This window comes from Rhynchophorus ferrugineus, unplaced genomic scaffold (assembly GCF_030347505.1).
Source record: "Rhynchophorus ferrugineus isolate W39M unplaced genomic scaffold, kcgeb_rfMv2 rfM6, whole genome shotgun sequence".
Classification (NCBI taxonomy): Eukaryota; Metazoa; Arthropoda; class Insecta; order Coleoptera; family Curculionidae; genus Rhynchophorus; species Rhynchophorus ferrugineus.
In genome coordinates this window covers 5,402,133-5,424,616 of record NW_027472585.1, presented here as the reverse complement: position 1 = coordinate 5,424,616, position 22,484 = coordinate 5,402,133, and the positions used below count along the sequence as shown (strand labels likewise).

Genomic DNA, 22,484 nt, shown 5'->3' with positions numbered 1-22,484 from the left:
ACGATATTCCTTTAGAAACAATATCGCCTGTATTTCAACATGTGTGAAGTACTTCGAAAGAGTGACAAGTGCATCCTAATGTGCTCGCTAATCAGCTAAATATGCGAAGTGACATTGAAGTGCCTAGACTAAAACATGTAATACAAACACATCTGATTATTGGAGATATATATACTTTAGAATAAGTTTAAAAAAAAAGACTAATTAATTAAGATAGTATTTTGTACTAGAGATCACTTAATAAAGTGCCATGTATATATAATATAAACAACAAATACTTATAGTCTTCTAGACAGATTGTGGAACTACTAAAGTAGTAATAAATTTTAAAAAAATACTACAGATCGGCTGTCATATCTGCATATATAAACAATCAAGGTAGTATTTTTCTAAGTAGCCCTTGTACCATCACCAGTATGTATGGTAATTAAGATGGTTGCTATAATAAGGTTTTACGAAAGTTATTACATCGCAAAACTACTAGATTATATTTTTAATTGTATGATAACTGTTTTTCCTTAATTAACAGGTTAACCACATCAAAATTCCTTCTATTTTTTAGACATTTCATTGGCTCATATTGTTAAGTATTGTAATACATTACAAAACTATTAATATATAAGACAATATAATAAAAGTTGTAATACAGCTTGCAAAGTCTCACAAAATGCTGTTTTAAGGAATAATTCAATATAGGATAAAATCAATATAGTTACCTTATATTTTCTTCTAGTTAATTAGGTCTACTTATTTACTCTAGGAACTCAATTATTTACACAAGTAATGCTAATTTATCACATAAAGACAATTAAAATAATGTTCAAAAACCAATTATTTTAAAATTGCCGTCATCTCAATAAAGAATTATATAATACCAATGACTGCATGTTATCTAGCTAGCTAGTTTAGACAATATTGTTTATATTAATTTTTTTTTGATAATAGAGCAACTTAATCACATTTTAGTAGAATTATTAATGATAATAGTCTGATATTTTAATTATGATTCAATTATGTTTATTTTTGTGGCAACCTTGAAATCTATCGAATATAAATTGTACATGTTTCAACAGCAGTCTAGTCTAAAGATTACACAAAAATGTTAAATATCGCTGAAGTCAATGAATATGTGAGTTAGCAACAGAACTATCGAAAACGAAAGCGTCACAAATCCAATCACTGAAGGACACAGACATACAGCGTTCAATTATCCCAATCACCTCCCACATTACTCTATCAAGTGTTCATTTTTCATTCGAAGTAATATTCGGTCACCCTTAATTAAGTTTCATTTCCACATCAATTTCTCTTATTTTCTCTCTGTTTTCCATATTAGAGCTGACAATGAAGATATTAAATATGCAAAGAAAAAAATCAACAAACCAAGACAATATTTTACTACAAAGAAAATTTTAAGTTTCATAATAATGATAGTTCTATTGTTTATATCTATAGTTCTACTATTTCTTTGTTTATCACGTGCAAATATAAATATTTGTTATGAGTTGATAAGATTATATCATCATAGGTTTATTTCAATATTAAAAGTTCAGAGTTCAAGTTCAAAGTTCTTCAATATATATATATATATATATATATATATATATATATATATATATATATATATATATATATATATATATATATATATATATATATATATATATATATATATATACATGAAAGTTCGTAAGTTATTTTGCAGAAGATTATTATATATTACCAATTTGCAAACGACTATATACTTTTTTTTATTGGATCAATAGATGCAACTCCAATAAGATAATAGCTCCTAAATGCAAATATATTAAGAAAGGATTAACCGAAATTCAATACATGAAGAATTTTGGTGTAAAATGTATCGCCCAAGTAAGAACAAATTTGTTAAAGTGTCATCAATTTAATAACTACCTTGAGGGGTTAATTTCATTAAAGAAAAAGTGTAATTATCCGAATAAATATTTTGGCTCAAGGCTACTTAATGAAGATAGTTTGGAATTGCTTTTGGATCTATTGTAGCTCATGGATTCAGGAATATGTATTATTCGGTATAATTTAGTATTTCCATATAAAATATTATAAATAATGAGGTGCGCTATATACTTTTAGTAAAACGGAATTTTATTAGTCAAAGACTCAAAGTATTCTTTCAGTATAAGAAAACAAAACGACAGAACTCTGATATACCTCTAATAAATTAAATTGATGGCACTAAACAAATATGGAATAGGGAATGGACTGAAGAAGATAAATAGATTATATTTTATAGATATATTTATTTGATTCATTTAATTTTATTTAATAAATTTATTTCAGAAATTAAATTGTTTTTTATTTAAATTGTATTGGTTAATTAAACGTGACATCAAGGCTGTTACGTACTGCACCTCCGTGGTAAATTTTATCAAAGAACCAATCAAATGTCTTCACACCGAAATATTTTAACAGGTGCCATCTGGATGTTGGCCAAAGCAAAACTTTTCGATAGAGGCCCCTATTGCGTTTTCTCTCTATTACTCTATGATACCAAGACCTATTACGGTCTTGGTTGAACCAAAACCTGATTGAAGTCATAAATGATTTCAATTAAGATTAGATTTTGTATTCGGCTTTCGGTATCCCATCCGCGAAACTATATTTACGATGCTGATATTGTTAGTTATTTACGATTTTTTTGCTTTATCAAATCAAGTCGTTTGCCAAATAGTAATCGAAAAAAAAAGACGCGAACCAAAACAATAATATCTTCGCTCCGAAATCCTCATCGAAAATAACCGTTCAATGTCAAAGTGTATGCTCGTTATCTAAGTTCTTATCGCAAGAAATATTTCAAATAAATCATCGGGGACCGACCGAACTTTGATCGCGACCGGATTTTTGATTAATTTTCTTGCAGGCTATTGATAGCACAACATTTGTACCGTTATTCGTAGACACCCTCGTTATTTTTACATCGAAATGAATACAGCAATTTGAATAACTCTTGATTGATTTACCATACCGTCGGTTTTGTAGAGATATATTTGTCCTATCTAATCGGTCGTCTTTTTGTTTGTATAAAAAAAATCGAGTGACCTTCCTTCAAAAATAATATAAGTTTTGTTTATCAGAATTATGAACAAACAACATTTTTTAGTGAATATTATATACAAACATATTTGCAAAATAAATTCGTTTAGTGGATATTAAAACATATAGACATGAAATGTTTATGTAATGAACTAGATGACTTGATAACATTGTATCCACATCTATCTTGTAAATTTTCTTCGACAATAACAGTAGCTATTGTTTTGTCGATTGTCAGAAATTAAACTTCCCCGTGTTCTCAACAGATAACAGGTAAATTGAAAAGTCCCTAGGCTAACATATAGATGGCGCTGCTAGAATTAAATGTATTTAGTTAGCCCTAAACCTCAAAAGATGCGTGTATAAATTTGACAGCTGTCGGATCATTAGTTTGTGAATTATAGCATTGTGGGTGAAGCTACTTTTGTTATTGTGAAAAAAAATGATTAAAAGGAATTTCACGCGTTGATAAATTATTGCTTTTTGAAGGGAAAAAATACGGTTAAAGCAAAAACTTGAATTAATGATGTGTTTCTGGACACATCCCCAGGAAAATCAATCATCAAGGAGTGGTATGCTAAGTTTAGATGTGGTGAAATGAGCGCCGAAGACGGTGAACGCAGTGGATGCCCAAAAGAGGTTGTTACCGACGAAAACATTTAAAAAACCCACAAAATGACTTTGAATTACCGTAAATTGAAAATGAATGAAATAGGAGACACTCTGAATATATCAACTGAAAGTGTACATCATATCATTCTCGAATATTTGGGTTTGACAAAACTCTGTGCAAAGTGGATGCTGCGTGAGCTCACTTTTGACCAAAAACAACGACAAGTTGATGATTCGCAGCAGTGCTTGAAGATGATCAGGTGTAATAAATCCGAATTTTTGTGGCACTTAGTAAGGGAAATGAAAATGATTATTTTTACTATTTTCCTTGCAATCATTCCATATTTTCTCATCACACAAGCCTTTCCTATTCTTCCGCGAATATTTTAAAACCAGAATTGGTTAAATCTTGGTCTAACTATAATTATATTTAGTTATATATTAGTTTGACCTAAACTGTGTTGTGGTAAAAAGCAATAAGAACAATGATCATGATAAAGTTCTGTCTCTAGTAGCTCTGAATGTATGTTAAAATGTCAATGTTAAATTTTCTTATATTTTCCCATAAAACCAGCTTTACACAGTCAGGCAAGTAATTTGAAACAAGAGACATAGAAATAATTTGTACCAATGAAAACTTCGTAGCATCAGTTCCCATCAGTACTATTGAAATGCACACTAATAATGTATAAGTCTCTGGAAGCTCTGAATATAGATATTTTTTATATTTTGTTGCTAGTCATTAACACTGATCAGGTACCTTTGAAAACTCATAGCAACTCTCAATAAAAAGACATGATCATTAATTTCTCTGCTTTGATAGTGATAGATTAACTATAAATGATCGCTAATGATTTTAAGTGATGGACAAAACCTATGATATGCATAAATGTTTATTTGACTTATAAATAATATTGAAATTATGGCTATCTATATCAGGAATCTGTAGAGGTTCGTTATTTCTCCCAGGATCAAGCATTCATCCACTAACCATATACATTTTCAACAAAATAGTGTCAACTTGATAACTCAATCAAACTATTATAATTAAAAAAATAAGTTGGGACACCTTATATTTGAATGAGCGACCAAATTCATCAAATATTTTTAAATAAAATAAGAGCAACTTTTAAACGAAATAAAATTGTCATTATCACATAAAATATATAAAGACGTAGAAATGCTTCTAGTTGTCACTTTTATTAAACAGGAACATATTCAAGAACACATGTTCGGCAGCCAAATTTTCACCGCTTGTCGGCTTAGGTAGTAGAGAAATGTTTATTTTGCAGAGTACTTTAATCTGATGGTCGAATGAATTGGCTAGCACTACGGATATCGTTGTTTCAAATTATACACAACTGAATGACAAATATCAATTGTAAGACATTGCTATTTAAGTTTATAACACATTTGTAAACAATTAGATATTTTTATTAGAAAGCTTTATAAAAATATCGTTTATATTTTGGAATAGTTTGTAAGTTGATCTAATCAAGAGAGGCTCTAATTTGTAAAATATTAATAAAAAAACTTCTAGGATATGATTACTATACATAAAACTTACTGAAAGAGATAATATTGAAATTAAAAACTAATATAATGTTTGCTTTGATGGGATTTTTATAGTTATAGAACGAACGTTACATTTTCAAACACCCTTTGAGATCTTAAAATATTGAAACAAATTATGTGAAATAATTATCGTATTTCACAATCGTCGAAATCAATTTTTTCTAATTTTTTTTGGAGAAATTTGAGTTCAAAAATCTGAAATCATATAGTAACATTATGGGGTACTCTGGTAGACAGTGGACGTGATAAACTACACCACCATGCGTGATAACAATTTAAATGTAAGCGCTTACAAATAGATATCCATAAGATTTTTTCATTCAGAAATTGCATAATATGAGCAATCATTGCTATTTGCAGACCATTCTTGTTATTAGTTATATTCGTTACAGTTTAGTTCAGTTTTAGTACCAATAGAGTACAAACAGCTCATTCTATCAAACGTAATGCAACAAGTATGTGTTTTTTTATATTTTAGGGACTACCTTTTACCAACTAGGATTCATCTGGGCTGGACTTACTGCCTGACGTGCTTACCCAGCTTGGATACTGGCTTGACTGAGATAATTTTTCTAGTCAGATTTTACAGTTTTGCCTTATAGACAAATCACAAATATAAATACACAACCATGACCCAGCAGGATTCGAACATGTGACCGTCGCAACAGCATGAATACCGTCTTGCCGCCTTGGCCGCTACACCAACTAACTTGACTCCGAAATATGTAGTTTGGAGCTTTAAAGCATTTTGTCTAACACAAAAGAAATATTGATGGCGTTGTATTAAATATTGAAATAGTTATTTTTGAGCGTGTTATACAAATGTTAATACATATTTGTTTCCTTGTAAATAGTTTTTAAAAGAAATTTAGAAAAATACCTACTCCAGCCGTAATATATGTTCTGGTAAATATTTTAATTATTAGGTTGCAACAGTTCAAATTAAAATTCACAAAATATCACAACGCTAGATTTGGAATAATAAATGTCCCTTACTATATTAAAATGTTGAACTAAATGGAAACCTACAATTCCAGGGTAATGTATACATTTATTGTTTTACACCAACTTTTTTTTATACCAAGTTATATAATGAGCACGCAACAACAACTAGATTTGTAGAACGGTGCTTGTTTTCTATTCATATCGTATCTATATATTCCGATATTTAATGCGCATATGTAAATTAGTGTCGTTTATCATTAACTTCAAGTCGACTTTATGTTAAATATGACTGTACGGGCCTTTTTCTGAACATATCGGGTCGATTGTGTGTGTGTGTGTGTATATGTCTATGTTTGAGTGTATTTCACAAATTAACTTCTCTTTCAAAAAACCAAACATTATGTATACTGGAATGCATTAATATATGGCCAGCCTTGATTAGTTTCAACAAACACAAGTGGCGTTAGCGTTCAAACGTAACTGAATTAATTTGACAGGTGGTTCATTACATAAGTGCAAAGCTGGAGGTTGAAATTCGGCTTAAATATAAAAGAAAATTTTCTACCATTCTTCTACGATTTTTAATTATATCTCTTATGAGTTCCTTTAAATTGTTAAATAAATATTTATTCATATATTCATATTTAGAGAGATAAGGACTGTTCAGTTACTTTATACATTTAAATTTTCCTTTCCTTGAAAAATATTTTCGGACAATCGTAAGTCATAATAAGCGTTTCATCCACCTTTTCTTATATTCATTGACATATTTATTCGTATATAAATGTTAACAGATGGGTTCTCCTAATAATATTTCTACAATGAAACCTTCTTCAAAATAAAGACAACATATTTACTAACATCAATACAATATTAAACAATATATTGATATATTTGTCATTATTCTATAAAATTTACATTGCTGTCATTGTATATTTTGATTTGCTTATACATGATGATATGATACTGCCTGCTTGTATTCTAGTCATTTTCGATATTAAAAAGACATTTTAAGAGAAAAATATTAAAAATAACAAAATATTTATGCAAAATAGTTTGCATAATTTTCTACAAATACTTCCCATTTTTCTGGCAAAATAGTGATACTGTGTCCAGAGACAGACATTGGTTTGATACTGATTCAATCATGGATCCATTCGAAACCGTTTACCAACCAAGCCACTATACAGTCACTTGAAAAAATGATAATCGCGAGGTGCTGTGTCTTGTGAGTGTACTGGGTGTGGTAGAACTTACCATTAGAACTTCAACACCATTGTACAGTCTTTCAGCAGGATGCAAAAGGGACACTTTCCATCTTTCACCTACTATTGCTGGTTTTCAGCAATCATACATAGACATTTTATAAAGATAATATACTTTACATTTTAATCAATAGTTATGCTTAATGCTAACTATATAACAAGTCATATAACCAGTATAACTACTCTTTTCAGTATTGATTGAATATTCAATTCAATTTTTACATGGTTTCAATTTTCCTCACTAAATCTTTAAGAGATATCCTCGTATAATAAATTTGGTTCAGCTGGATACAAGGATGCGTCGGATTATCGAAGACATCACATTAACCCGAAAAAAAAAAAAAGATTGAAACGTAAAAAAGAAAGACAACGATATTAATTTGCTCTTTTTGAAGAGAGCTCTTGTCAATCGTGAAAAGGGCAAACCGTGCAAAATCACGCCTCTGCCCAAAAATGCGAGCCTTGCTCACGGAGGCCCATCTCAATCGGTTTACCTGTTAATCTGCGAAAGGTCAACAGCACCAGTCCGTCGAACGATACGGGATCGTGACTTTTTCATCGAGTCCCGGCCGTGCGACCTAACATTTTCCGAAAAATTTTAATATCTATAATCTGGGGACGAGCATTGACGAGGCCGTCAGCCTCAACGAAGAGAACGTCATCCTCACGCACAAACGGGACTCAAACGGGCAAAAGTTCAACTTCAAACATCAATACAAGAAATATATACCATACTTTATCGAAATACCACAAAATTTATCAAATTAAGCATGTTTCTCATATAATAAAGAGAATAATTTAAAAATTGTAATGCTCTCATAACTGAAACTTGTTTTGACAATATTTTGAATGTAAGGTCACAATATTATTAATAATTAATATATTTCATGTATAACATAAATATATTTGGTAATTTGGTATCAAATGTCTGTATATTAAAATATAGGCAAACTATCTCAAGAACTAACACTCACTAAATTTTTTCTAATGGCACTTAATTAAGCCCAATTTCCGTAAGTTTTTTAATAAATATATTTTAAAGTCTCCTTTTACCAACTAGGGGTTTATCTGAACTGGGCCTACAGTTTAACATGGGCTCCGAACCACGGTCCTCGACAGCCAGTCGGTAGAAGTGACCAACTTTAGAAATCATCCCAGAAGACATTCGATCTTACCCAGCCTTATCCTTGTCGGATTTTACATCCTTGCCTACAACAATCACAAATATTAAACAATCACAAACATAAATTTACGACCATGCCCCAGCAGGATTCGAACCGGCTATCGCAACAGTAGTAGGACCGTCCTGTTGCCTTTACCACTGCTCCATCCAGCCGGCCATAAATCTTATTAATCGACAAACTGTTAATATACCACTGAACATTATAATAAAAGTATCATGAGTAAGATTATTTTCAGAACTGTAACAACTTCAGAGTATCAAATATAAGTATATATGATTTTTATATACTTTTAAGTATTATTATTAAGTTTATTAATTATTAATTTTAATTTTAATTAAAATAACAACGAACACAATTAGGCACTTTTTTTGTTATTCTTATTTAGTCCACTATTCAATCTTTAAAATCCTATCTGTCATATATTTTCCTGCCAGTAAATTTATTTATTTCGAGCTATCATATTATGTAATATGGAATTCACTTTCCATGGTTTGTCCCACATTGGGACTAAAAACTCCACAATAAATGAGGAATTAAAATTGTACAACCTATTTTATAATCGCTATTATTCTTTACAACATTTATTTTAATTCTTTATGCACAAATTAATGCATTAATTTCCTGCTATATTTGGTTACTGTTTTTTTAGGAAATGAATTTGCTAATCAAATTGATCATAATTTAGTACCAATAAAATCCACAAAAAAATCTTAATAAATTTTAAATGTACCTAATACAATAACATACTATGTCTCCAAAACCTTATCAATTACTACCAGTTCTTAAGCGAGTACAATTCTTCTTAACTGTTCTGCTAGACAAAGGTAACAGCAGGTCCCAACACTCACCTGAATAATACTGTCTTGACAAAAATATACTGCAGAAGTTCCACAAAGCTAACATTTGTACAAGGGCTGAGATTGCAACATGTAGTATGGTCCGCTATTACTACTAATCGATTCCGTAAAGAACTACTTTAAAAACAAGTGGTGTAAAAGCGACACATATAAATAAATAAATATTATATAAACGTCAGGTATTTATTTTGTACATCCCCTATATGGACATTACAGCATCTTCTATTTGTTATATATTCAATAACTACCATAAGAAATACTTATTGCCCATTGGGCAGGTTGTTGAAATACTTCTGGGAATTGAAAAAGAATTATGTAATATCTTATTCAGCTTCATCAAATAATATTAGGTTGATAAATAGAATTGAGAGAAAGATGAATTGGAGTGCTTCATTTTAGGACTAACACTGGACTGGAAAATGAAATGAGGCATATGAATCAAAATCAAATCACGTCAACACATATTTTCAGCGATAAGTTCTGAGGCTTTTTAAAATTTTTTCCAATGTTCAGCTTCCCTCGTTTTTCTTTTCGTTTTAAGGAAATACAATTTACTAGGCCAATCAAGAAGGAGAAATGCCTAGTGAATACGGTGATCATACTAAATTTTGCAACTTTAATTTATGGATTGGTATCCATATAATATTCAGTGACTATTCAATGAAATTTCATGAAATTAGTAAGTTTCCTAGTTGGTTTTTGAAATGACCCATATAACATATAAAAGAAATACTTTTAAAACATATTTTCATACTTTTATTTGTTTTATATCAGTATCTATTTAACATTTTCATATTCAATAGCGCCATCTTCATATCTAAACAATAACCTTAAACTCTCCTTATGCCATTAATTTCATTCTGGTCATTTTTTACGATAGAAAATGCTTAATTTTAGATTAGTTAAATATGGACACTATCTAAGAGGCAATTTGTGGTATCTACCGGAATTAATAATTAATTACTATTAACATTTTTATGGTATGTCATTAGTAGAGGTTTTACATAATCACCAACAGAGAATGTCACTTTTCTCCGGTCAATATCAACAAAAAAAAGTCACATAAAACAAGTTCAATAAAACTATATATAACCTTAATATTTTATTCCCAATTTTTAATATTTAATATGTTTTGAGATAAAACGCGACGGAATCTATTAAGACAACCTAATAAAATATTATATAAATTTTCCATATATATTTAATACAAACGGTTCTAAATGTCGAAAATGAAGCTTTGTTTGAAATTGCCGACGTATATTAGACATTAAATTACGAACTAATAGACAAAGGACGATATCGTTTTATTAAGATAGAAAAAATGTTGTCACGTTGCCAGAATAAATTTGGCCGAGGTATGAAGGTGATATAATAATTTTGTATTAAATGAATCGTAAAAAGGAACACCTACATCTCGGCCTACATATGAATAATGGAAAATGTACCAGTATATTTATAAATGTAATAACAATATTGTAGTTGTTCGTCCATAGCCTTGGCTAGTCCACTCTAAAATGCTGAATTTCTCTCTAAATTGGCACTAGCTTTCCTAATTGTAGAATCAGTAAATTCTTTAGAAGAAAAAGTTCATTGATTCATTTAATTTTGAGGTTATCATACATTTTTATTGGTTGCATATATATAAGAATGACTAATCCATCAAATTGTCAATACAGAAAAGGCTCAAAGAACAGTTGAAGTCCTAGAGCAAAATAATTGCATTATTGAAATTAAGAATTTAGTAAAATATGAGTCATCTATGGCTAAGCGTGATATTTGTAGCACAATAAAATCACCTAAAATTAGGAAACCAATAATGATAACATAAAAAATTTTATATGATGTTGTTATGGAAATTTCACGCACATCAACTGTTTTTAATAACTAAATTGGCCAATTTTGCAAGAATACAACAGAGCAAATTCTAATTTACAGTACTACATTAATTACATCTAGGTATATTTAAGTTATTGAGAAGCTTATTGTCACTAAATTTTACAAGTTCAAGTTGCTGCTGTCGTAAAAAGGAACAAATGTTTTTGGTTTTTTTGATGTTTCATCTTAATTGGAATTAAATAAATGGAAATCAATTTTTTGATATTTCCTGTTCGATACAGTTATGTAGGAGTTTGTATATACTTTTTACTATATTTTACGGTCTCTTTATTACCAACTAGGGCTTATCGGGGATAGACCTACTACTAGTTAACGTGGACTTCGAACCACGGTCCTTGGTATTAAGTTGATTCTGATTTCCTGCACGTTATTTAAAAGCTATTGCTTCCATATTACTATAATTTACTAACGTCCTTTCGTATTTTAAGGAGAAATCTAGTATAACTTTATATATCTACTTAATTTTAAAGTTGTTGTACAGTTTTATGCTTGTTAAGTAGACATAAGGATTGGTAATCTATCGGAGAGCTTTGTTTTGGCAGCGATGGTTTACTAGGTGGATCCAATGTCTTAGCAACCCTGACTGACAAACCAGTGTTTATACCTTAGTTGTATGTTCCGACTTACCAGTATAGTTCTTTGATTTTGAGTCTCATTACCTCTGCTTTTTCTCTAACCTAATATTTCTACTAAATATATACTCAAAAAACTAAATAACTTTTTAAGCACCCTCCGTATAATTAGCATTGTATCAAGTATGCGCTTTCAAATCTGCATTCTGAAGGTTAATCTATTCATATCCGATACGTGCATTTAAATAATAAGATAAATCGATTAATAATTAGAAATCTTTAAATTATTTTATGCTCTTTGTATTGCGTTCTTAGTCTGCTACGACATAAGAACACCAAAAAAAAAAAACACTTTTATCACTTCCAACGCGCAATAGGAAATATCGAACAGCGCGTATGTTTTTATTTAAATAATCAAAGCCTTAATTCAACTAGTTTTATTCAAAACTGTTAATTATTCGATAAAGTTAAGGTGAAAAAATTAAAATATCCTATTAAAATTAAAATAGCCGGCTTGGTGGCGCAGTGGTAAAGGCGATAGGTCGTTAATTTATGTTTGTGATTGTTTAAAAGTTGTGATTGTCCTAGGCAAGGTTGTAAAATCCGATGAGGAAAATGATCCCAGTCACGCCAGTAACCAGACTGGGTAAAACCGGATGTCTTCTGGGATGATTTCTAGAGTTGGTCACTCGCCAGTCAGTAGGCTTAATGGTGAGGACCGTGGTTCAGGGCCCACGTTAAACTGTAGGTTCCGTCCAGATAAACCACCAGTTGTTAAAAAGAGACATTTAAATATTGCACAGTCTAGCATAATATACGAGAGCCGTTTAATAAGTAATTTTTTTGTGTTCTGTAACTTCAAATGCATCACTGCGGCCCTCAACCGGCATATGTTAATATTGAGATCTGATATATATATACTGATCCCCATTGAGAGCAAATAACCTCTCAAATTTTTTGCAAAAAGTCAAAAAAAGCAGTTCTTATATGCGGATTAAGTATTATTTTTAGAAAAAAGCCAAGACCGAACCCAAGGAAAGGTTTAATAAAAACTATATAGACTCTACACCATCAATTTCAGTATTAAATAAATCGTTTATAGTAGTTCAATTGGCGAAAAAGCGGCCTTCACACCAGAGATCATCGATACAATCCTTGGAGCGATATTGGACGATCGGAGAATAAAAGAAAAATATTACTTTTTATATTAATATTTAGATATGAAAAAGCTATCCGCAATATGAGAGCCGCGATTCCTTACAATCGACCATAACCACAACTGTGTGACTTCTTCAAAGGAATGTTTGGCGAAGAAGGTCGAGTTATATTTGACGGAGATGCCGTTCAAACAGATTATCGTGAAAAGAGGAAAACGTTCACCGGCGAATATTATACAGAGCTTTTTGATAGATTTGATATTGATATGAAGGAAGAATCATCTTATTCATCGCGATCACGATCAGAAAAATCCATAGACTGGTCTACGAAGTGCTGCCTCGTCCTGCGTACCCTACTGCTACCTGTGACTAGTACCTGATTCCAAACCTGAAGAATAGGCTGGTGGTAAGAGATTTAGGTTGAATGAATAAGAGGTCATCACTGAAACAAACGCTTATTTTGAGGACCTTGAGAAAATTTATTGGTTTTAACGAATAAAATAACTGGAAAATTGATTTTGTCGGAAAAATCTTTCATTCAATAAATTACTTTTTAAACAGTCCTGGTATATATTTATGTAAATCTCCTTAAAATAAGGAAAGCAATTCACGTGGATCAACGTTCAATAGTACCTTATCTTCTTTAGTAATATTTGAAATAAAAACAAAATTAACCTAAGAGATTATATTGTAACTAAAGTAAACATTATGTTGTTGGTTAATGTAAATAAATGATGTAAATGCAATCGGCATTCATTGCAATACCACTCAAAGTAAAAAAGTATTTGGATGTATGATTTGTTAAGTTGTATACTTGATGTACACTGCCTCTCTATACCTATTTTATATTCAGTCTTTGATAAACTTGATATTTGGTATATATAATGCTCTTTTTGTAATTAGTTCAATATCCAGTTAATTATAATTAAATTTTCATTATTTGTTGTCATCATTGGCTGAATTGACAGAACCTTTGCTTATGTGCCAGATGCAAAGAAGCACTAATGTACTTATTTCAACAAACAGGTTATAAAAACAAACATTTTTGCAGTTTGCAATTGTAAATGTATCTAGGCAATGGTATAAAATCTGCCGAAGAATAATCATCTCAGATACACCAGTAGCTAGACTGGATAAGACCGGATATCTTCTGGAATGGCAACTAAGTTGATCACTGGCCAGTTGTAGCTTAAAGCCGAAGACCGTGGTTCGGAGCCCACCTAAACAATAGATCCAGTCCCAGATAAAGACTAGTTGGTAAAAATGACACTTTAAAATATTTTTTAATATTATTTAATTAATATATTGTCACTAGTTGTTTCCGTCCTACAACCACAATTTCCTTCCAACCTACAATTTGTCTTTATGATAACTTAAATCTAGGTATATAACTAGGAGGACCCATCGGCCCTATCTCAGTCTTCTTCTTCTTCTTATCTTTGAGGCTTCTTCACTATTGTCTCCGACAGCTATAATCGCAGTATCTTCAGCAAATGTATCCATCGTAATATTTTCCGTTTGTGGTATATCACAAGTGTAGAGTAGATAAAGCATTCTTCCCCGAACACTTCCTTGTGGTACACCTGCTTTAGCTTCTTTTATTGCAGAGTAAGCTTCTTCTTGTTTGACTCTAAACATTCTGGTTGTAATGTATGATTTTAATTGTTCAGTGTGTTGTTTTGGTAGCATTTTCTGTAGTTTATGAATAAGGCCTTCATGCCAAACCTTATCGAAAGTTTGTGTTACATCTAAAAATATAGCTGAGTATATTTTTTACTTTCGTAGACCTTTTCAATAACATCTGTTATTCTGTCGACCTGGTCAATTGTTGAGTGCTTGTTGTTAATAAACCCAAACTGGTGTGTTGCTATTAGGTTTTATTCTCTCTATGAACTTTAAAATGGCATTAAAAAAAGGAACAGTATGCAGTCCTAAATTATTAAAACAAAACTAGATATTTTTATTTAATCACCATAAAGTTCCATCAACTTGATTACAGTAATATTAACGCGTATGCTAGCACTATGCTATACTTTTACACTAGCACCATAGCTAAAATATGATCAGAAGAGATACTATCTGATAATGTAAATATTATAAAGTTAATTGACTTCTCGCTTCTGCACTTCTATATAGGTATTCATTTTAAGCATTATCCGAACAATGTAATCATATTTATTTCCAAAAATCAAAGTAATACCAACATTGTCGTGATAGATATTGAAGAGATAATATCTTCCAAGTTTAAAATCATGAGAAATAGTGATAAAAGTCTATTATACAATTCCACTTTTAGTGGGACATACGTGAGGATGTTTTATAAAAAAATATCTACAGTAAATGTACAATTTTTTTAATAATACTAACTAGATCTCGTAAGGCATTAATGGAACATATTTTAATTAGATTGTAATCGTATGAGCCATTAATTCGACAAATGTAATTTGATATGGACATGAAAATCAATAGCTTTATATCAGTATAAGAAATCTAATCATAACAGTTATCTATCGGGCACAAAAATCGGTCAATTTTTTTCGAATTCAATTCGGGTTACAAGCTACAGTTACAAGTTCAAAACTGGACATCAACTTTCTGTTTAGAAATAATGTATAAAGCTACCAATGTATTCAAACAATCATAAAACCTAACGAGAGTTACGGGGCATCCTCTCCATAACCCCAAATGTTTTAATAAAATAGGTCATTTTTTGGTATTAATTTTAACATATGATGTTCTTTTACTGATCTGGCACACAATTTTGATATTTTATTAGTTTATAATGTAGGTTCTGGACAATAATTATGTGAATTACATGTACATTAATAAAATAAAATAGTATTCATTTTTAACAGATATCTCAATCTCGTAAGCCGTAAAACGATCTTGCAATATCCGTTCAAGTAAGTCATCAGATCAGAAGAAGATCTGATTGTTTTAAACAATATTAAGAAAATTCTGGGCCCTAGATCTATTATGTACAAAATTTAAGCTGACAGTCTATTGATACACTATTATTATGTTAATACACATCCAATACTGTAAGATAGATAAATATATTTCATTGTTACAATTTCCTTCGGCCACTTGTTATTTACATTAGTAAAGAAAAGTAGAATTTTAAATATTTTTAATTACTTATTATTATCGATAAATACTTTTTAAAGGAAAGCAAATACGTAACAGTTCAATTGAAAAGTCCCCGGCCTGATACATAGATGGCGCTACTTCAATTAAATCCATATGTTTTTTAGTTAGCCCTAGGCCTTAAAAGATGCGTGTATAAGCTGTATATTGACAGCTGTCGGATCATTAGTTTGTGAATTATAGCATTTTGAGTGAAGCAATTTTTGTTATTGTAAGGAAAATGGATAAAAAGGAATTTCGCGTGTTGATAAAATATTGCTTTTTGAACGGAAAAAATACAGTTTAGAGTTTAGAGGTGAAATGAACACCGAAGAGAGTGAACGCAGTGGACGCCCAAGAGAGGTTGTTACCGACGAAAACATGCACAAAATAAAATTGAAAGAAGTTGAAACTGAATGAAACAGCAGACACTCTAAAGATATCAACTGAACGTGTATATCAAGCATAATAAACCCGAGTTTTTCACTCCGAAGTCCAATCGACAGTCATCCGAGTGGACTGCACACTATGAACCCGCTCCAAAGCGTGGGAAAACGCAACAGTCGGCTGGCAAGGTTGTGGCGTCTGTATTTTGGGATGCGCATGGAGTAATTTTCATTGACTACCTTGATAAAGGAAGGACCATCAACAGCGACTATTACATAGCGTTAATGGACCGTTTGAATGACAAAATCGCCAAAAACGGCCGCATTTGAAGGAAAAGGAAGTGATGCTTCAGCAAGACAATACACCGTGCCAAAAGTCCATGAATTGAGCTTCGAATTGCTTCCTCATCCACCGTATTCTCCAGATCTGACCCCCAGCGACTATCTGCTGTCCTCAGATCTCATAAGCATGCTCGCTGGGAAGAAAGTTTCGTTGAATGAAGAGTTGATCGACGAAATTGAGGCCTATTTTGAAGCAAAGGACAAATCGTACTACAAAAATGGTATGGAAAAGTTGGAGGGCTATAATAACTGTATCATACTTGAGGGAAATTATGTTGAATAAAAAAAACTAATTTTAGCAAAAAAATGTGTTTTACTGTGGTAGCCCGGTAACTTTTCAATTGATCTGTTATGCTATATTAATAACATTTACTCAAGTATATACAAATATAATAAATAGAACAATAATATAAGACAGTCAAATTTATTTTAATACCCAATTTCTTACATAGATTCATTATTTAAAAATAGTAAAATCGAATCGTATAAAAACAAAAACCAGTGATAACTAATACTTACTATAACAAGTCAGGAATCGGTATCAATGTATCCGTACATATTTAATATAATATACAGCTAAGTAATTATTTATGTTATAAAATCACTGAACGCCAAAATATGAGAATTATTAGAAAGCTTTTTGTCTAGCCGATGAAAATAATCACTTTCACAAAATAACTTGCGAGTAATTAAAAATACCAGACTAGTTGACGAATGAATATTTACATAAATTATCTAAAACAAGTCAATAATTTTACAAGGAAATTTACTGGGAACCTTTCTTGGACAATTTCTGTTTCATTAACAAAACAATTATGTTGATTTTCTATAGGATCTTTATTCATCTCCAACTGTAGAAATATTATCAAAATTAAGTTTTATTATATTAAAAAGATATTAGAAACTGTGGAACTATTAGACCTACAAAGTCTTTATTCTTTTTCAAATATAAAAAAATAATGCATTTATTAATTAGTATCATTAAAAAATTGATACTACGAATGAAGAACTTCACAAATTGGAAATATAGAACATAAAAAGTGTGGTAAAATCATTAGATTCATTCAAAAATTTAAAGTATCACCTTTTAATCGCCAGGTAATTAGTATAAAGAAATTTATGGGACAACTACATAGGTATATCTTTAATCATTGCCAAATAAATATAAATAATATGACATGTTGTTTTAAACTAGGAACAACATAACTAGTTAGTTTTAAGTTTATGGGAATATCTTAACCAAAATGTGCCGTCAATTACTGTATTGATAATAAAAGTAATTAATTTACTGCTTATTTTAACATATATGATTGTTATATAATAGTATACTAAGGATAATATAATCTTTTTTTCAGCCTGCGATTTATTATCATCAAAACAACGAGAATATATTCTAAAAATGGGACTGGCATATTACATTTTTTGACTGCTTTAACTTCGCCTATGCTATAAAAAGACCTTTATTAAGTTCGTAATAATAGATTGTGGACAATTTTAAACTGGTGATAACGATTCAGACTTTGAAAGGTCATTTGGAGTGTATCGCCAATTAAACGAAGACCTAAATGTTAAAAGATCTTGCTCGGTTGCATTTCTGTGTATATATCTGGCTAAAGTATGGTATAGTTTTGTAGAATGGTATCAAAGTAACACATTGTAAAAGTTATAGTAAATAACGATTACATACCAATTTGTAACTAGCAATCCATCTTCTGGATGGGTAAGTAATAAATAGAAATAAAAAAATAATATACTTGAATATGATATGATATATGAATTTTCATCCTTGGCAATACGATGAGTCATATAAACTAGTTAGTTTTAAATAAGTCTAGTTATATAGAAAATATTCACAATATTGAAATAGCATCACGTTAGACACAAAGCAAAACACATTAGAACCAAAATAAAACAATTATACTGGTTAGTCGGAAGATACTCTCAACTTAATCTAAAATCAAAGAGGTTGATCTATAATACAATTATAAAGCCAATTTGGACCTATGGGGTGCAAATATGGGGTTGCACTAAAAATTCAAATCAGTTATTCATACAGCGCTGTCAAAACAAGGTTCTTCGATTGATTACCAATGCCTATCGCTATGTAACCAATGAAGAACTGCACGATGACCTGGAAATCAAATGGATTTGCGAACTTGTGCAGGATTTCGCCTTAAAACACGAAAGAATATTAATAAATCATACTAACGTGGAAGCCACACAACTGCTGTACAGCGCGCAAGATGTCAGGAGATTGAAACGAACAAAACCATACGAACTTGTTTGAAAATTTAGTGTGTACTCTTAGTGTAAACTATAGCTATAAGTTAATAATTAATAAATAACTATAATTTTATAATTGAGGAATACATACTGATGTATTTTCTCGCACTCGTCTTGCTTATTAACTAATCCAAGTACATAGGAAAAGTACTAATAAATTAATTGTAAATTAAGATTGTACTAAGCGTATCTAATAAAGAGGTTATAAAAAAATTGAAATATACAGCACAAAATTTTGTCAAAATTACTAAACGCCTTAAAACAAACTTAAAGTTTTAGACTTTTAATGAACAGTTAATAAGAATAAATACTTTTATGAGGCAGCTACATACATATATTTTTAATAGCGGTTATATAAATAAACAATCGTTTAGAGCAATGTAGTTCCTGTTATATTAGACTGGCAACAAACAGGTTAGTTTCATGATGCTCAAGTGTAGAAACATAATCAAAATAACGTTCTAATTTAAATACTAGTTTATAATCGACATGATGTAGACACAATATAAATATAAGAGCCATTACGGGGTTATAGTTAAATCCAATTTCTTGATGTATATAATATGTAGATATACAAATAGATTAAAGCTTATATCTGCCATAACCTTGGGCCCCAAAAACAAGAACTGTTTCAAATAAAAGAGACTATAAGACCTCAATATAGGAAACCAATTTTCACTTTTGGTAATTAGGCGATTGTTAAAAATTAGTTAGTTTTGAATAAAGTTTACATTGGTTTTAATTATCTATAAAACAATGGAGAGTATATTGAGTGATTTATAGATGCTACTGTTGTCATTTAAAATATCGTCTTTTAATGATCAGGTGAGTAGAATAAATTAATTTATAAGATAGATATAGATAAGGTAGATATATTTTAATAGCAGTCATATAAATAAACAATAGTTTGTTTGAAGTAATGTAGACAATGTTTTTTTTTGTAAAACATAACTATTATCTGCATACGTCTGCAAAAGGACATTTGCTAAAATTATAAGAATATAATGTGAACAGTATCTGAGGCCAGAATGGCTGCTGTCGACTTTTATCAGTTGTAAAATGGTGATAACGATTCAGGCTTTGAAAGGTCACTTGTAGTGTATCTTCAAATAAATTGACGACCTAAATATTAATAAATGTTGTTCGGCGTGATTCCTGGGTATATGATGGATTTTGGAATATTGTGGTACACCGAGTTGCAGGTTAATATAAACCTTCTTCTTCATCCGCAGCTTTAGCTACTTAAGTATTGTGTTACAGAAAATCAGTTTACTAATTTTCACATAATATTGACCTGATTTTGTTACATGATATACGTCCTACAATTATGTAGAACTACTAACAATGCTGTTACAGACAAATTTAGAGTCCACTCAATTCTTACTTTTGGTAATAAAGCGATTCCTAAAAACTCTTTGTTATAATTGTTAAGAACTCTACTAAATGAATGTCAAAAATGTACTAAATAAAGTAAATAATTAAGTAATAAAGTTCATTCTAATGATCCAAATGATTCCAAATTTATGAGACAGCGACGTAGATATATTTTTAACGATCATCATATAAATAAACAACCGTTTCAAATAAAGTAGATCAAGTTAATTTAGGCTGAGAACAAGTACTTTTGGTTTCAAGAGCGGAAATATTTTACCCTAACGATGCTATTACAGGCAAATTTAGAAAATATAATTAATAAATAGATTAGAGGATATAAAATGATTCAACATTAGGCCCATAAAGAGTTTTTTGTGCCATTACAAATAAAAATAGACTATATATATGCCTGAATATATGGTAGAAAGTTAATTTTCACTTTTGGAAATAAGACGATTGATATATATATATATATATATATATATATATATATATATATATATATATACCGGTTGTTTATTGGTTGTTTATTTATATGATAATCGTTAAAAATATATCTACGTCGCTGTCTCATAAATTTGGAATCATTTGAATCATTAGAATGAACTTTATTACTTAATTATTTACTTTATTTAAATGTACATTTTTGATTTATATGCCATTGTTATTACTTAACAAATCAAAAAGCGCCGTTGAAATTACCAAATTTATTTTAATGGTTAGGTAATGAAAATGAAATTTATGAGACAGCGATGTAGATATATTTTTGATGATCATCATATAATTAAACAACCGTTTCATGTAATGTAGATCATTTATTTTCATTGATTTCGAGAGAGGGATTATCTTACCCAATGCATGCCGTGTGAGATGCGCCTACCACCGGAGTCCTCAAACACCCCCATCTGCAGATACGACAGCCCCGAGGAACGGACCTCGCGTCCACGACTCGCGGACACCTTAACTACCACCACGCCGTGTACGGCGTCTACCGCGTCCAGCAATAAGCGGCGGCGTGTCCACCCCCGACGCCCCTACACCATATCAAGCCCGCCACTCCAGCCCTCGCGCACTTTCCAGAGTCCCGTTCCCGTGTTATCCTCCGCGGATCACCACCAGCCCGGCACCACGCGTCCTACCAGAGACACGAAGAAGAGGAGCGAAAAAAATCGGCAAAACCAATATTTTTGACAGGTGCGGTGCGAGGATTCGCGCGTCTACGTCGGTTCAGCAATCGGCGGCGCGCATGGCAAGCGGACGCGAGACAGGCCGATACACATGAAAGCCATGCGACAGACCGCGCACTTGTGCGACGGTAGGCGAAGGTTCGCGCAGCCTGGCGCGACCACGCCCCCCTCGGCTTTCTGGTGGGGGGAATGGGGGGAGCTACGGTAGGGCGGCGGCGGGCCTTGGCAGTGTCGCTCCAGTCGGGGAAGGAGACGCGAACTTATGAATTATTGAGCGCTACCGGGGGGGAGTGAATGGACGGGTGATTAGGATGGGATGGGATGGACGGGCGGTTGGAGATCCGTCTGTGTTCGGATACCTCGGAAGAGGACGCGAATGGGAGCGATATTGTGTTGCGGGAGAAGCCGAACTGGATGTTCTATTGACGAGAAGGAGTTGAGAGTTTTTGCCAGTGGCGTAACCCAACTATTTCCTAAATCAATATTACACTCAATCATCAAATTCCGATTATCATTTGGAAAAACTTCACACAAATACGGAAATGCTCCAAAATTATAGTACAATCATTCCTTTTTATGTCATAAATATATGATCTATGAACAGTGCTACTGTTAAATCCAATTCCTTGATGTAATATACACATTTTTTAAATT

At 31.3% G+C, this 22,484-nt stretch overlaps 2 protein-coding genes across 3 annotated transcripts in view; one reads left to right on the top strand and one right to left on the bottom strand.

Annotated features, from left to right (window-relative positions):
* The window catches only part of LOC143198516 (protein apterous), a 233,726-nt gene extending 211,772 nt beyond the window's left edge, over positions 1-21,954 (bottom strand). Inside the window, exon 1 of one of the 2 annotated variants that reach the window (XM_076407786.1) lies at positions 21,495-21,954. In XM_076407786.1, the coding sequence (XP_076263901.1) occupies positions 21,495-21,548 (54 nt within the window). In that variant the 5' untranslated portion in view covers positions 21,549-21,954. The remainder of the gene's footprint in view (positions 1-21,494) is intronic. The other variant, XM_076407787.1, reaches the window with a different exon arrangement.
* Positions 14,641-21,950, top strand: LOC143198518 (uncharacterized). Its single transcript, XM_076407788.1, has 3 exons — positions 14,641-19,090; positions 19,174-21,154; positions 21,244-21,950. The coding sequence occupies exon 3, from the start codon at positions 21,502-21,504 to the stop codon at positions 21,832-21,834; it is 333 nt and encodes a 110-aa protein (XP_076263903.1). The 5' UTR covers positions 14,641-19,090; positions 19,174-21,154; positions 21,244-21,501; the 3' UTR covers positions 21,835-21,950.
* Positions 21,955-22,484: the final 530 nt, after the last annotated feature.